The sequence below is a fragment of the Micromesistius poutassou genome (genome assembly GCF_964030765.1).
Source record: "Micromesistius poutassou genome assembly, chromosome: 6".
In the NCBI taxonomy this organism is placed as follows: Eukaryota; Metazoa; Chordata; class Actinopteri; order Gadiformes; family Gadidae; genus Micromesistius; species Micromesistius poutassou.
In genome coordinates, this window is record NC_140276.1 from 5,450,588 (window position 1) to 5,464,258 (window position 13,671).

At 46.7% G+C, this 13,671-nt stretch overlaps 1 protein-coding gene across 1 annotated transcript; it reads right to left on the reverse strand.

Moving 5' to 3' along the window:
• Positions 1–7: 7 nt before the first annotated feature.
• LOC311345152 (BTB/POZ domain-containing protein KCTD16-like) lies at positions 8–11,889 on the reverse strand. The gene is made up of 2 exons (XM_084469524.1): positions 10,545–11,889; positions 8–466 (listed from the first exon to the last, which is right to left on the reverse strand). The coding sequence occupies exons 1-2, from the start codon at positions 11,347–11,349 to the stop codon at positions 15–17; spliced, it is 1,257 nt and encodes a 418-aa protein (XP_084325650.1). The 5' UTR covers positions 11,350–11,889; the 3' UTR covers positions 8–14.
• Between the last annotated feature and the right edge of the window lie 1,782 nt (positions 11,890–13,671).

The window sequence follows — 13,671 nt, forward strand, 5'->3', positions numbered from 1 at the left end:
TGTGAAACTCTCTATTAGAGTCTATATTTTCTGAGCAGCTCAGACTGCCACATATTCTTCCTTTCTGGAAAGCGATCCGGAATTCTGATGCGCCGGAAGTCCTGGATGCATTTTTCCAACTCCTGCTCCGGAGTCAACCTCTCCTTGTTCGCTTTCCTCTTGGCGGCTTCCCGGTCCCGAGCGCCAAAGGTTCGCACCCGCAGCATATCCGTCTTGCGCCGCATCTCCGCCTGCTGCAGCATGGGCGACGGTCCCGTCTTCATGGGCCGGTCCAGGGTCTGGACGTTGGGCCGGCGGGTCACCGGGCCGCAGATCACCGTGCCCTGGGGGGAGCTGGCCTCCGACTGGGTCTCGGAGCAGGAGGTGGAGAGGTCGTTGAAGGAGGTGCAGCTCTCGCCCTCGCGCTCGCTTTTGTGGCTCTTGCAGCAGCAATCGCAGTGGGAGGACGACCACCGAGAAGACCCACCTACGGGAGGAACACACACACACACACGCGCGCACGCACACACACACACACACACACATGCACACAGGCACTGGTTTCATAATGTTGCCAGCTGCCTTGGACATATTGCAGCACAGTAAACAGTGTGTCAGCCTTAATCAGTGGGTAATGAAAGCTCTTATTAGCCTGAATGTTGAGTGATTGCAGCAGCAATTACGGCACGCAGTAACACTGCTAACAAACCGAAATCCAGACTTGCGAAATGAACGTCGACGTGGTCACACACACAGCTTATTTATGTAGCCCATAGCTTAGCCTCTGACCTCTAATTACTGATTCACAGAGCCGACAGGCATCATGCCAAACAGCGATTGTCCGTCAAAAATCGAAAGCTGTCTGCCTTTAATGGGTTTTATCTCCGCTTTGAAGATAGAAAACCAGTCGAAAGGACTGGATTGGTTTTAATCTAGGGCACAGAGCAGGTAATATAACGCAAAATAAGCATAAGCATAACATCAAAAGAGATCACTTGTTTATTTCCGATGTAATCCAGCCGTACATCACGTAAATGAATGTCAAGAAAACACTAAAGCAATCTGTGCCGCCTTCAGAACATGTCCTAAGAGCTGGGGACCCCTCTGGGAGCTGAACAAGGTAGGACAAGGTAAACAGGAGGCATAACTCATCTGGAAACAGAATGGGGTCAGTGAGTATTGAAGTGAACAGCGTCCCGGCCACCCTGCTCCTCCCCACCCATTCGGTGACCAGGACCCAATGTCACGCACAGTGGATACACCTAGAAAAACCTGATACCAGCAGCACAGCTTATGAGAAGCTATAATACAAGTCCTGCCCCTCAGCACTCACACACACACCTTCCAGTGTCTTTCCCTCTCTTGGCCGGTTCCTACGTGGTCCATTATGAATGTGAAACACGAGAGCGTATTAGTGCTGGGAGTGTCGTCTGTATAAATTCCCGGATTTTTCCGAGTCAATAGACGTAATGGGTCTGAAGAAGGCCCGGCGATTCCCGATCGGTCTCTTCGTCTTTCCCTTAAAAACTTTTTTGTGCTTTTGTGACGTACCCCCGATCGATCGTATCCCTGTTCATCTCCCCTTTATTCCTGTTCACCTAACACATTTCAGAAGCCGACTGTGGAGAATAAACGGTGTGTCTGATCACCATGAAGCCATAAGACGGGAACGAGACTTTTAAATCCTCCCAAAAGGCATTTCCTCGCCTTATTTCCACAGGCCCGATAGCGGTGATAAATCACACTGAGCAATTAAGCCCCATTACCTCCTAGCCCTGCATGCCCACATTCGTATCGAACCGAGATCAAAAAGATTTTAACCTCTCAATGCTCTGCTATAATAATGTCCTTATCGCTGTGGCGCTATTAGGCCGCTAGCAAGCGTGGGAGGGAGGGAGGGAGGGAGAGAGAGAGAGAGAGAGAGAATGGAGAAGGCGGAGTGAGAGAGAGTTGCTAACAGCTTTTTAATAGCTAATCCATGGGTAAAGAGCCCCAATCAGAGGACCAATTTCCCGCCATAGAAAATGAACCACGCTGGGTCCAGCCGTCCAGCAGCAGGAGGCCATCTGAAGGGAGGGTTGCATGGAGCAGAATCAAGAGGAGGGACTCCGGGCATCTCATCTAAACGGATAATAGATACTGCCAGAGTCTACAGGGGCAGCCCATTTAGGATTCTGCCCAGAAAACCAATAATAGTATCATTAAAGTTACAGGCTGTCCTCTAGAAAAATGAATTGTTACGTTGCCGCTTCTATGCTGTACACCGCACCCTCCTTGTAAGGACTGTCCGTTTTTTTTCCCCGTGCGACTTACTGCCAATGTCTTAATACGATGGCCTGTTGTAAGCATTGGTGTTAGCTTTAATATCCTGTTCATTTTTTAATGCATCTGTAAAGAGGGGATGAGGGCACTACTGCTGTACAGAAAGGTGCAAGGAGTTCCACTTCACAAGAAGGAAGACAAGGGATCTGCCGGGAACCTGTACAGTACGGCACATCTAAATCAGCCGATGAATATATCGCTATACAGTTCCATATGTTCCGAGCAAGGCCGTTGATTGCACTGTGGTTTTTTCAATACGCTCTGCCCTACGGATCATATTGCAGCGGCGCCATTAGAAGATTGGTTCTACTGCTTGAACAGAGAGGCTCAGTGGGCACACAGGCTGCAGCTCTATGCGAGTGCAGAACTCATAAATATCAGAGGGGAGGGAGAGAGTAAGAGGGTGAGAGAGAGCGCGAGAGTGAGAGGGAGGGGGGGGGGGAGTTCTACATGGGGGAACAGAACATAGAGACTGGCATGTCACAGGACCATTTTCCCCCAAAAAAGGAAAAAACTCTTCCATCTCTCATGACAGCAGGGAGTTTAATAATGCCAGTGAAATCGCAAGACTTTGAGCAGAGCTGAGTTTCTGTGTGCCAAAACACGTATTGGGGTTATGTCTGAGTCCAGTCTGTGACACATGGACTCTCATGAAAATGTCAGTGGGTATATTGCCGGACAGCATTGCATGATATTTATTTATATATTCCAGACTGACTCATTTGATATTTAATAATTGTGGCGTTGTTTTTTTCATTTTTTCCACAACAGTCTCTGGTGTTGTACTACATTGATAGCCGAAAAGGGTGGATGCTCCATACCCTTGTGAAGTACTATTTTTAGCCCACAGCAAACTTTCTCATTGTACTGTGAACACTAAGCCCAGTAGCTAACTAAGCTATTATATTCAGACTGGCTTTCTGCATCCCTGCTACAGAAAGCCTCGCTGACTGGGTATTTATTCCAATGTGTTTTCTTTGCCTAAACATCATCATCAACTATAGTATCATCTGAACATTTCAACTGAATAATGTTGAATAATCTGAGGTTGATTCTGATGTTTTGGGTTTTTTATTCTATATGCTCACACAAAACCGTTTTCTGCCTTTAAAAACACATGTAGGGCTGCAAAACATAGAAGAACAAGGAATACATACTGTACAGAATCTTAGCTTGTTAATTTAAAAATGCTTTGATGTCTGTCTTTGTCTGGCATTTGCCACGTGAATAAAACAGCAGCTAAGCTTATAGTGTAGCTGAATTGATCTAATTTCAGAGACCGTCCTACGGTATATTCTCCTGCTCTCTGTTTATCTAGCAACCAAAATTTAACAAAAATATCAAAGCCACTGCCGCGGGGTGGGGGCTGTTTACGTGCTCGTTAACTCGCAAATTAGGCCAGAACGGCCTTGCGCGAAGGAGGAACAGAGTGAATGAAACGACTTGTCATTGCAGTCGCAGGCTAGTTTTTCTGAGGGGCGCGAGTGGCTGCTCGGTAAAGAGTCATTTCAGCAGGTCTCTTCTCGCCTTGACCTGTGAATAAAGCTGCCATCCCGGCAGGTATGATGTCCATAACCACACAAATGCCTACAATAACATCTGAAAGCTTTTCATCCGCCTCTGAATCCATAGTTTCTCGCACCCACAGAGCGCCTTCATTTGGAAGCAGCCCCCCCTTCGGTCCCTTTGATGAGGTAACAGCTTCACCTAATAATCACTTGCATCCACAACAGGAGATGTCATACAGTTATTCTCTCTGTCTCTCTGTCTCTCTCTCTGTCTCTCTCTGTCTCTCTCTGTCTCTCTGTCTCTCTCTGTGTGTAATGACTTCGGGGGCCTCAAAATGATCTGCTCTCCGTGAACCCATGCAGGGACAATTCTATCGGCTGATTGATCGTGACATCCGCGTTTGACAGGTTGTATCCACTACCAGGAGCGGCGATGGGGACCGGGAACGACCGGGAACGACCGGGACGGGGGCCACGACGGGTGGGTTGAACGGCATTGCGTCCCGACTCAGGGTGACGAACAAGTGAGGCGGACAGACTGGCGAGTGTATGTGTCAGCCACCCCCCCCCCCCCCCCCCCCCGCGCCGGCGGGCCAAGGCCTAGACACCGCTGGCCCCGCCGCCGTCGCAGCCTCTCGTCCTCATAGCCTCATCAGGAACTTGATGGAAGGAGATGTGTCCGAGATGAGGCGAGGGAGGGCATGTCGTAAGCGCTTACCGCCACGGAGGCGGACTGGGTGCCCCTGGAGCATGGGGGGGAGGGGGGTGGGGGGGAGATACTGTGAGAGGTGGGAGGGGAGGGGAGGGGGCGGGCCGGTCCTCTCAGAGTGCATTTTTAAAACCTCTTAGAGCCACACAGTGACAGGAGAAAGGGGAACACAGAGATCCCATTTGTTCAGCTGCCCTGGCGCGGCAGACGAAGCACCTACACATGGCAATACAATCACTGTGGAGCCGAGACATTATCTCGGTGGATTGGGGTGGATCAATGATGCAAATAATCATTGCCTTGTAAAATACAGCTGATGAAGCTGAGCTGGAGGTCAAACAAAGTGTAAGGAATGGCCAGGAGCCAGAGTGTCAGCCACTGCAGCTGCTAATTGGCAGAGAGAAGATTCAGGGTCAATGGATTTCTGCTAGCTGGCTTTACACTTTACTTCATTTATGGAAGCTGAAGTTGCCTGAGAGCAGGTGCCTTTGTATAGAGAGACCTGGCTACACAGAGCATGGTCTTGACTCCAAACAGTCTGTGGTGTATTCAGAGTGGGATTAAGGGTAAAGAGTCTTAAACCCTGGATAAAATCCAGAGCGACAAATAGTTGTATATAATAAATAATTATACGTTCAGTCTTCTCCTTCTCCTTCTTCACCCTCCTTTCCTTCTCCTTCTTTAACAAATAAGGATCTTAAAATTCCATACACACCATCCTTAGCATCATGAAAGTGATTGAACGGTTTTTATAGATAGAAACTAGTGGCCTTTACAGAACAGGTTCAAAAAATGCTTGCGGGATAAGCCAGACGTGGAGCTCTCAAGGTTCAGTACTTACATCATGAGGAACGACGCAGACACACATAGCTTACCGGGCCCAGCCACACTTCACGGGCCCGTTGCTTTGAGACTAGTGTGAGTTATTCATGAGAGCTGCATCCATCTCCAGCAAGCACTGCCGATCCATCCCGGCTCCAAGCAGGCTGCCAGAGAGCCATGGGACAGCCCAATCTCTACCTCCGTTGCGCCCAGGCGATGAATTGCTTTCCCCTACCTTGCGTCCCCTGTTGACTTGTGGGCCATTGTGCGAGGTCCATTATTGGCGGCAAATCGTCTCATTCATTGGCCTGAATGAGAACTGCGCATTTTTTTAGAAGGGGTTCACCAGCTGGCGAGCGTAATAAGTCCCCATCTATTTATGGTGCTTATTTCCCCGCACACAACATAGTGCATAGCGCTTTAGGAGGTGTGGTGGAGCTGGTTGGGATAAAGTCATCACTCCCTGGCCTGACCCTTTCGCAGTGCAAAGAAAGGTTCTCTGTAGTAAAGATGCGTTCAGTGTTGCCTTGGAGCCATTGACCGGACGTAAATATATGTATATATATTGTCGTTTTCGTCAGTTATGCTTGTTTTATTCATTATCAAGATCTCGTTACAACCACTTTTTTTGTTTTCGGTTCACTGCCATTCTGAATAATAACTCTGCTCTTGCGGCGGAATTATTCAGTCGGAAGTTGCTTTTCTTAAAGCTGGAGTTTGAGCGCTTGACTCGCTCGACGTAGGGAAACCGCGCTTTAGCTGATAAGATACTGTAGGCAGAATAAACAGTAATGACTCCATTTGTTCGGTTTTAACATGTGCTGGTTTTTGTATAAAAAGTGGATAATTGGATGCAGCTCTCCAGAGTGTCATCGTGAAACTATGGTGTTTTCAGTTCTCAGATAGCTCTTTAATTAGGAAATCCTCTTCACCGGCCCCTAGAGATAATTAACAACACAGAGTGTGGTGCAAATGGCCGAAAGGAGGCCGGATTAATCAATAAGCAGAGCGGTAAGGTCATCATTATTATCTGAAGACTAAATATAAATATCTCTCATAAGTGACACTCTTCAATTCTGATTGACCAACCAGCCGCTCTCCCTTGGTGAAAACTCATCTTATAAGACCATCTTATTGAGTGTTTTATAGTTTAAATAATATATTTATTTTGTGTTCTAAGCCTGTTGTGTTGGTGATAATCCCCTTTGGGAAATAACATTGATATAACTGTGAGTATAGAGTTAAAGCCTGTATTAGAATTAACAAACAAGACAATATGTGCAAAGTATATGTAATAGACACATACAAAACAGATTTTGTATGCGTCTGACGTGCTGAATCAATGATGACTCGGTTGCAACTCTGACAAGTACTTATACAGTTGAACTTTTACAAATCCCCTGACACATGAATCCAACAGCAAGATGTCAGTTGACAGCAAGACAGCAATGTCAGGTTAATATGAAACGTGTTTTTCTTACAACGTAACTCTAAAACAACAAAGATGTAATGCAAACTATATTGATTCAAACTGTGTTTTCTCCCTATAATGGTAACTGAAATATGTTGTAGGTCAAGCAGGTACCCAAATTGAAGTAATCTGTCAATGTAATTGGTTTATCAATAGTGATTGTGTATTATCTTATTCAAAGCAAAGAACCCAATACTAACTGATAGCTATGCCTACTTACTAACCAATAAATAAAATAAGAATAATTCAGTTGTGGACCAACCTCAGCCACTTATGTTGCCAGTGATGGTGGACTTTACCATGAGAATAGATCATGTCACATGACTCTGTGTATGTTTCTTTTCATTTGGGAGGATATGGGTGTCTTGTTGTCTGGCTGTCCCCGAGCTAATGATGGTATAACACTTTGTACTTCTTCAACTGTGTGTGATTAAATTGTGCATTTTTTAGTCCCATACGCTGTAGGTTTTTAAAGGCTAACATGCATCCTAACCAGTTCAATATGAATTATATATCGTTACTGTCAGGTGCAACAACAACAGAAAAACGCTTATCAATGATTTATTTATAGAAATCCATTTTCCTTACATAATATGCAGGTATAGATATAAACAGTATAGTGTATCTGAAGCAAATTATATTTAAAGAATGGCTGACAAGGAATCCAACAGTGTATCGACTATTGCAGCGGAGAGTAGAGTTGAGTGAAACCAAGGGCTAGATACTATAAGCCCTAATGCTGGCCTGGACTCCATCCAAGTGAAGACAGTGTATCGCCTTCACTTCACCGGGAAGCCCTCAGATGAACTAGGGCTGGAGCTTTATCAGGCCAGCACTTCCCAGCAATGAGTTGATGATTATTTCAAACTGGCCTTTTTGTGGCTCCGCTCACAAATTAAGTGGAAGATGGCAGGAAGAGAGCCGTTCTCTAGGTTTCCCTGTGCAGGATGTGGATGTTTTTCATGCTGCACATAAGGCCATCTATCATGTGATTATGTTAATTACTATTATTTGTTTCAGCACCCCAGAACCGTTCCTCCAGTGTTTGGGTCAAAATCATAAATGTTGTTTTTCAAGACCTTATGTTTTCCTCCAGGACTTTGAGCATATACAATTGCTCATCGCAACTTTCATTGAATGAGTGGTTTATTTAACTTTGTAACACAATATAATATGTGCATCCAGCGGATGGAAAACAAATCTTCCCATACACACATCCCCACCCACATCCACACCCTCATCCCCACCCATCGCATCCCACGACCGGAACCATGCTGCAATGTTTTCTCTTAATGATGGATGCTGACCGCTGTGAAGTTATGGAGAGGGGAGCTCTCTCTCTCCCTCCCCCTCTCTCACTCCCTCTTGCTGTCTCTCGCTCTGTCTTTCTCTCACCCTCTCTTTCTCCCCCACTTTATCTCCCTTTATCTGTCCCTCTCTCCCTGTCTCTCCACCTCTCTCTCTCCTTATCTCTCTGTCCTTCCCTATCTCTCTCCCTCTCTCTCTCTCCCCCTCTCTCTCTCCATCTCTTTATCTTTCCCTCTCTCGCTCTTCCTCTCTCTCTCCTTCTCTCCTTATCTCTCTCTCTCTATCTCTCCCTATCTCTCACCCTCTCCCACACCGTGTCTGGCTGCTCCTGATATGTCCATCCATCATCTCCAGTCAGCCCCTGACTCAGAACCCTTCCTGGCTATGCTTCCGTTTGCCCTCACCTTGTCCACTCTTCATTAATCCCATCATCTCTCCATCCGTGTCCCTCTCTCTTCCCTGTCTCCCTCTACCTCTCTCTCTCTCTCTCGCCCTCTCTCCCCCACGTCTCTCTCCCCCGCTGCAGGGGGGGAGGTCGGTGATACAAGCCCTTTCCTCTCCTCTGTCTCCTTCGCCCTCGATGAACTCCCTCCCTCTCGTTCTCCTCTCCCCCTCTCTCTCGCTCTCACCAGCATTAGGGAGGAGGGATGTTGGTGAAACCTGCCTTCTCTCATCTCCTCTGTCTCCTTCATCCTCGATAAACTCTCTCCCTCTCTCCCTCTCTCTCTCTCTCTCTTTATCCCTATCTGCATCTGCCACCCACCCACACTGTCATCACCACCACCACCACCGGGGCCTTAGTCTGTCTGCTACTTTGGATTCTCTCTTCTTTTCTGTCCGTTCTTCTGGGTGCCATGAACAACTTTGAGTTCCTTAGTTCCGTGACTAAGCCCCGAACTCCTCCATCCGCTCACCTTTCTCCCGTTCACACTCCCTTCCTACAGCACGGGCCCTTAAGTCCCTCCTGCTTATCTCCCCCCTCCCCACTGTCTCCTACTTACCGCCACGCTCTATGCTCTCTCTCTCTCTCTCCTTCTCTCTCTCTCTCTCTCTCTCTCTCTCCTTCTCTCTCTCTCTCTCTCTCTCGCTCTCTCTCCTTCTCTCTCTCTCTCTCTCTCTCTCTCTCTCTCCCTGCTTTTTTTGCCTATCCATCATCTGTCCCGAGTTCATTCTCCAGCTTGTTTCTTTTTTTTTTTTTGGTCCTCTATACCACTAATGCGTCTATGGGTGTGTCTATGTGTGTGATGGGGGATGTAGAATGCATCAGACTGCATGGAGCTCCTGTACTACAGCATATGGCTAGTAGAGTCTGATGAAGCATGCGAGAAGGGGCTTCGCCTCATCTATGTGGGTCGGACAAACACCTACGTATCTTAGTGCAATTTCATTACTGACACGTTAATACTATACTACACTGGATACTACTTCATTAAGCACTACTACAGACAATAATACTACAGTCAATACTACGATAGTAAATATTACCACAGTGAACACTACTACAGTGAATACTACTGTTAATACTACAACAGTTCATACTACTACTACAGTCAAGACTACTACAGTAAATACTAGTCAGTACTTCTTCAATACTACTTTAGTCAGTACTACTTCAGTCAATACTACTACAGTTGACACTACTACATATTTTACTACTACATTTAATACTGTTAATACTACTGACACGAAAGGAGCAGATCATTAGTCAACCTTATGTCTGAGACCCCCCCTCCACACACACACACACACACACACACACACACACACACACACACACACACACACACACGCATGAACGCAGGCAGGCACACACACTCCCACAGACACACTCTCACAAACACACACACACACACACACACACACACACACACACACACACACACACACACACACACCATCCAATCAAATGCATGTTCTTTGCAGTTTTCCAAAGGGAGCCATTTGGAATAATGGACAAAGTGCTTTTTAATTGGCCATATGTTCCATCTCCTCCCTCTCTGACGAAAGACATGAAAAAGATTACTGCCAGTGAGGGCATTTGGAGATGCATCGACTTTTTTTTTCCGCATTAGCCTTCTAAGTGAATAAAACAGCCCTGACTGTAACATCTTACTAACCATGTTATTTATTGCACAGCCCCACCTTGCACAAGCCAGTCAGGCTGTAGCCAATATTAACATGGAGTCGGTCGGCTCAGCTTCCCTGAGGTCAGAGGGCAACTTTGCCTCTGAAACCAGAGAGAGCAGAAGTTTCAAGTCGATGGGATGCGGTTGGGACCAGGGAGAGTAGAAGGATCGAACTCAATCCTGCCTCCTTGCGATGGGGTTTAACTACACTGACCTCTTAAGCGTCTCAATTTGGGCCAATACATGAAGGGGGATTATGGGCGTGTCGTTGGTTTTTATAGGAGGAAATCTTCACTTACGGTAGAACACGTATTGTGTGAAATTGGACCAGACCCTGTCGTCCGCGTAATGACCGATCGAGGACGAGGTGAGGGACGAATTGCAGGCTACGATGTGGAAGCCGTTCTCTGACAGCATGTCGAAGGCTCTCTCCAAATGTCTGAACCTAAGGAAGAACCGGCAGGTGTAGCGGTCCGGTGGCCTATCAGCATCCCGGTTCTCGTTCAGGGCGTCTCCAAACACTTCTTTGGCCAAGCCAATCCGGCCGCTTATAAAGATCCTTGGCACCTTTTTGGCTTTGGCGTCTACTTGGCTTTCCCTGCCCCCCGTGGCGCACGCCCCTCTGAAGCCGACCGTGATGTAGCCGTACCTGCGGTCAAGAGAGTAGGAGGACAGGAACCTGTGCTCGCTGACCTGCGAGCCGTCTTCAAAATCACTGCAGTCATCGGACACTAGTTTGGAGTCGTCCGATGACAAAAGTTTGACCAATTCGGGCAGCTGAAAATACTCAGCCTCCCTTTTCAGCCTTCCTTTCTCGGGGAAGTGGTCGGGAAGGACCACCTGCTTGTCTCGGAGGTAATCCAACACATAACGAAATAGAAAACCGTCCCTGTCAATAAAGAAACGTCCTCTGAGGTCCCGGGCCAGGTCGTTAGAGGAGCCTTTCTTGTTGGAGAACAGTTTGCCGAATAAAGAATTGGGGCTGCTGGTTAGAGTGGCGTGGCGGGTGTAGTACACCTGCCCTCCTACGTTGAGTTCGATCACGTCCGGTGGAGGGTTCGCCACTGACCCTTGCTCTTGTGTCTTCGTTTCACTTAATGCCATTTTAAAAAATGATTCGAGGTTTTAAAACGACGCTTGGTTTTAAGACGATCCGGAAGTTCAGGGTACTATGGCCAGCTGCATGATGCTGCAGGCGCACTCACATACACACACACGCACACGACCGAGGAGCGTTGGTTCACAGCTCTGTGCTCACCTTCGGTCTCTCCTGTAACATCCCAAGGTGTGTCCATATCCTCTAACTCCACGCGTAAGTGTGCTCGCAGAGAGCGCGTTCTCCCCCACTCGCGTCGATCCAGACAACCGCTGAACGCATTGTACAGACACAACCCCCTCAATGTGTTGTTACTCAGACTTCATTGAGAAAATAGTAATCCCGAGATGGTCTACGATTTAAAAATAGGACATCTTTACGTTGCTTTTGTTATTGTTTGTTCTTCGTTTTTTTTTTTTCTTGTATGCAATTTAGTTTTTCTTGGTTGGGAAATACTTTGCCCTACTTCGGCTCTTCTTGAAATTATTTCAGTCCGAGGTCATCGTGGCGCACACGAGCATCGTGGCTGGAGAACGGGAGGCAGAGAGAGCGAGCGCAGCCGTCCCCGAGTGAGGATGGGTTTGAAGAGAGCGGGAATCTGAGTCCTGGTGTGCGCTCACAGTGCGTCGGCACAGTGCGCTACGGAGGAGAGGTGGCTCCAAACTCAGCGAGGGATGGAGGGGTGGGGGGTGGTGATGGCTGGGGGGGGGGGGGGGGGGGGGGGGGTAATCGTCCCATGAAGTAATGTCTTACATCATCTTAAAGGAAAATAACATATTTAAACGTTGATGAGGATGCAACTCAGAATGAATGCTATTCCAGTCATTAAGAAATCCGCCGGCCAAGCAGCGCAGACCACTTCATCTTACTGCCCGCTTTATTGGAGAATCAGTGTCGCTTAGCCTATCTCATAAAGATCTCGATGGTAGCCTATGGGCTGTAAATAATGATGCTGAATCAAATTAAATGCAAAACACCTCGATAGTAGGCTGCTGTTCCTTATCACATAGTCGGTAGTCATTTTTATCACCCCATGATTTGTCTGGCATATGCCAGTCCCATCTGACGTTGCAATCTGAAATGCATACAAATATTTTTTATTTTACTATATTGTGTGTACCAGATTGTAGGCCATTTTCCCCTGAAATATCACATTTGATTATATAGCATTGGTTCTGTTACCCTTTCTGTTCTCCTTAATTGTTTGATTTATATATTTCATTTTTCCTAATTTTAGGAGAGAACCCTTGACACTGTTTTTTTTTTTAGATGCAGTGGTCACGCTTCAAACTGTTAATTCAGAGTAGAGCTGGAGAAGGGTTGCTAAGCAGCACTGAGTGGGATTCACACAGCAGGGATTTAGAGAGAGAGAGAGAGAGAGAGAGAGAGAGAGAGAGAGAGAGAGAGAGAGAGAGAGAGAGAGAGAGAGAGAGAGAGAGGAGAGAGAGAGAGGGGGGGGAGAGTGGGAGGAAGAGACGGAGTGAAAAAGGAAGAGAGAGAAAGAGAGAGAAGGGGAGAGAGATAGAAAGGGAGGGAGGGATAGAGCGGGAGAGAGAGAGTGGAGAGAGAGAGAGACAGTAGCCTATGAGGGAGAGGGAGAGAGGGAGAGAGAGTGAGTTTGGGTGTGTGGGTGTGTATGCGTGGGTATGTGTGGCTCATCTCCTCTTCCTTTTCACTGATGTGGGATTTTGCCGCCTAAAGCTCTTCATAAACTCATAAATGTTCCATTATCCGTTTACATAATACATATTTTCTATGTGATTTGTTTCTTCTGATGTTGTTTGAACTAACCGGACATCAACAGACCAATTTACGAATCTGCCAGAGCAAATAAAACATGCGTTTGCAGATTCGTCTGGTTCCCAGGATAGGTTTTAACAGTATAGCCTCCTCAAACTCTATTCATCGCTACACCCTGTTGTATTCCTATGTGATTGAACTCCATTGAATTTCAGCATGAATAATGCAAGACAATTGGTCCTAAATAAGGCAGACGTTATAAAACCTTAACTAGACTAGAGTTATGTATTGTCGAACTGAATGGCTTTTGGTTGGCACTCTACTATGATAACATGAAACGAAACGTACAACTTTTGAGCAAGGGTGTGGTGTTTGCATTTAATAGTTGTGTTTTAATGGTAACCTAAGTAGCTTAGTGGGGTCAGGGCCTAAAATGTATACCGTCGTTTTATTTTTTTATTTTTTTAAAGCAAAACAGATAATGTATTGGTGGGTAACAAATGGGTAACAAACGTTAAGCGCTTGAACATTGAATACAGAAAGTGATGGTCTGTGTTGTTTCTGCCCGCTGTACAAGTTTGAGCCGCTAG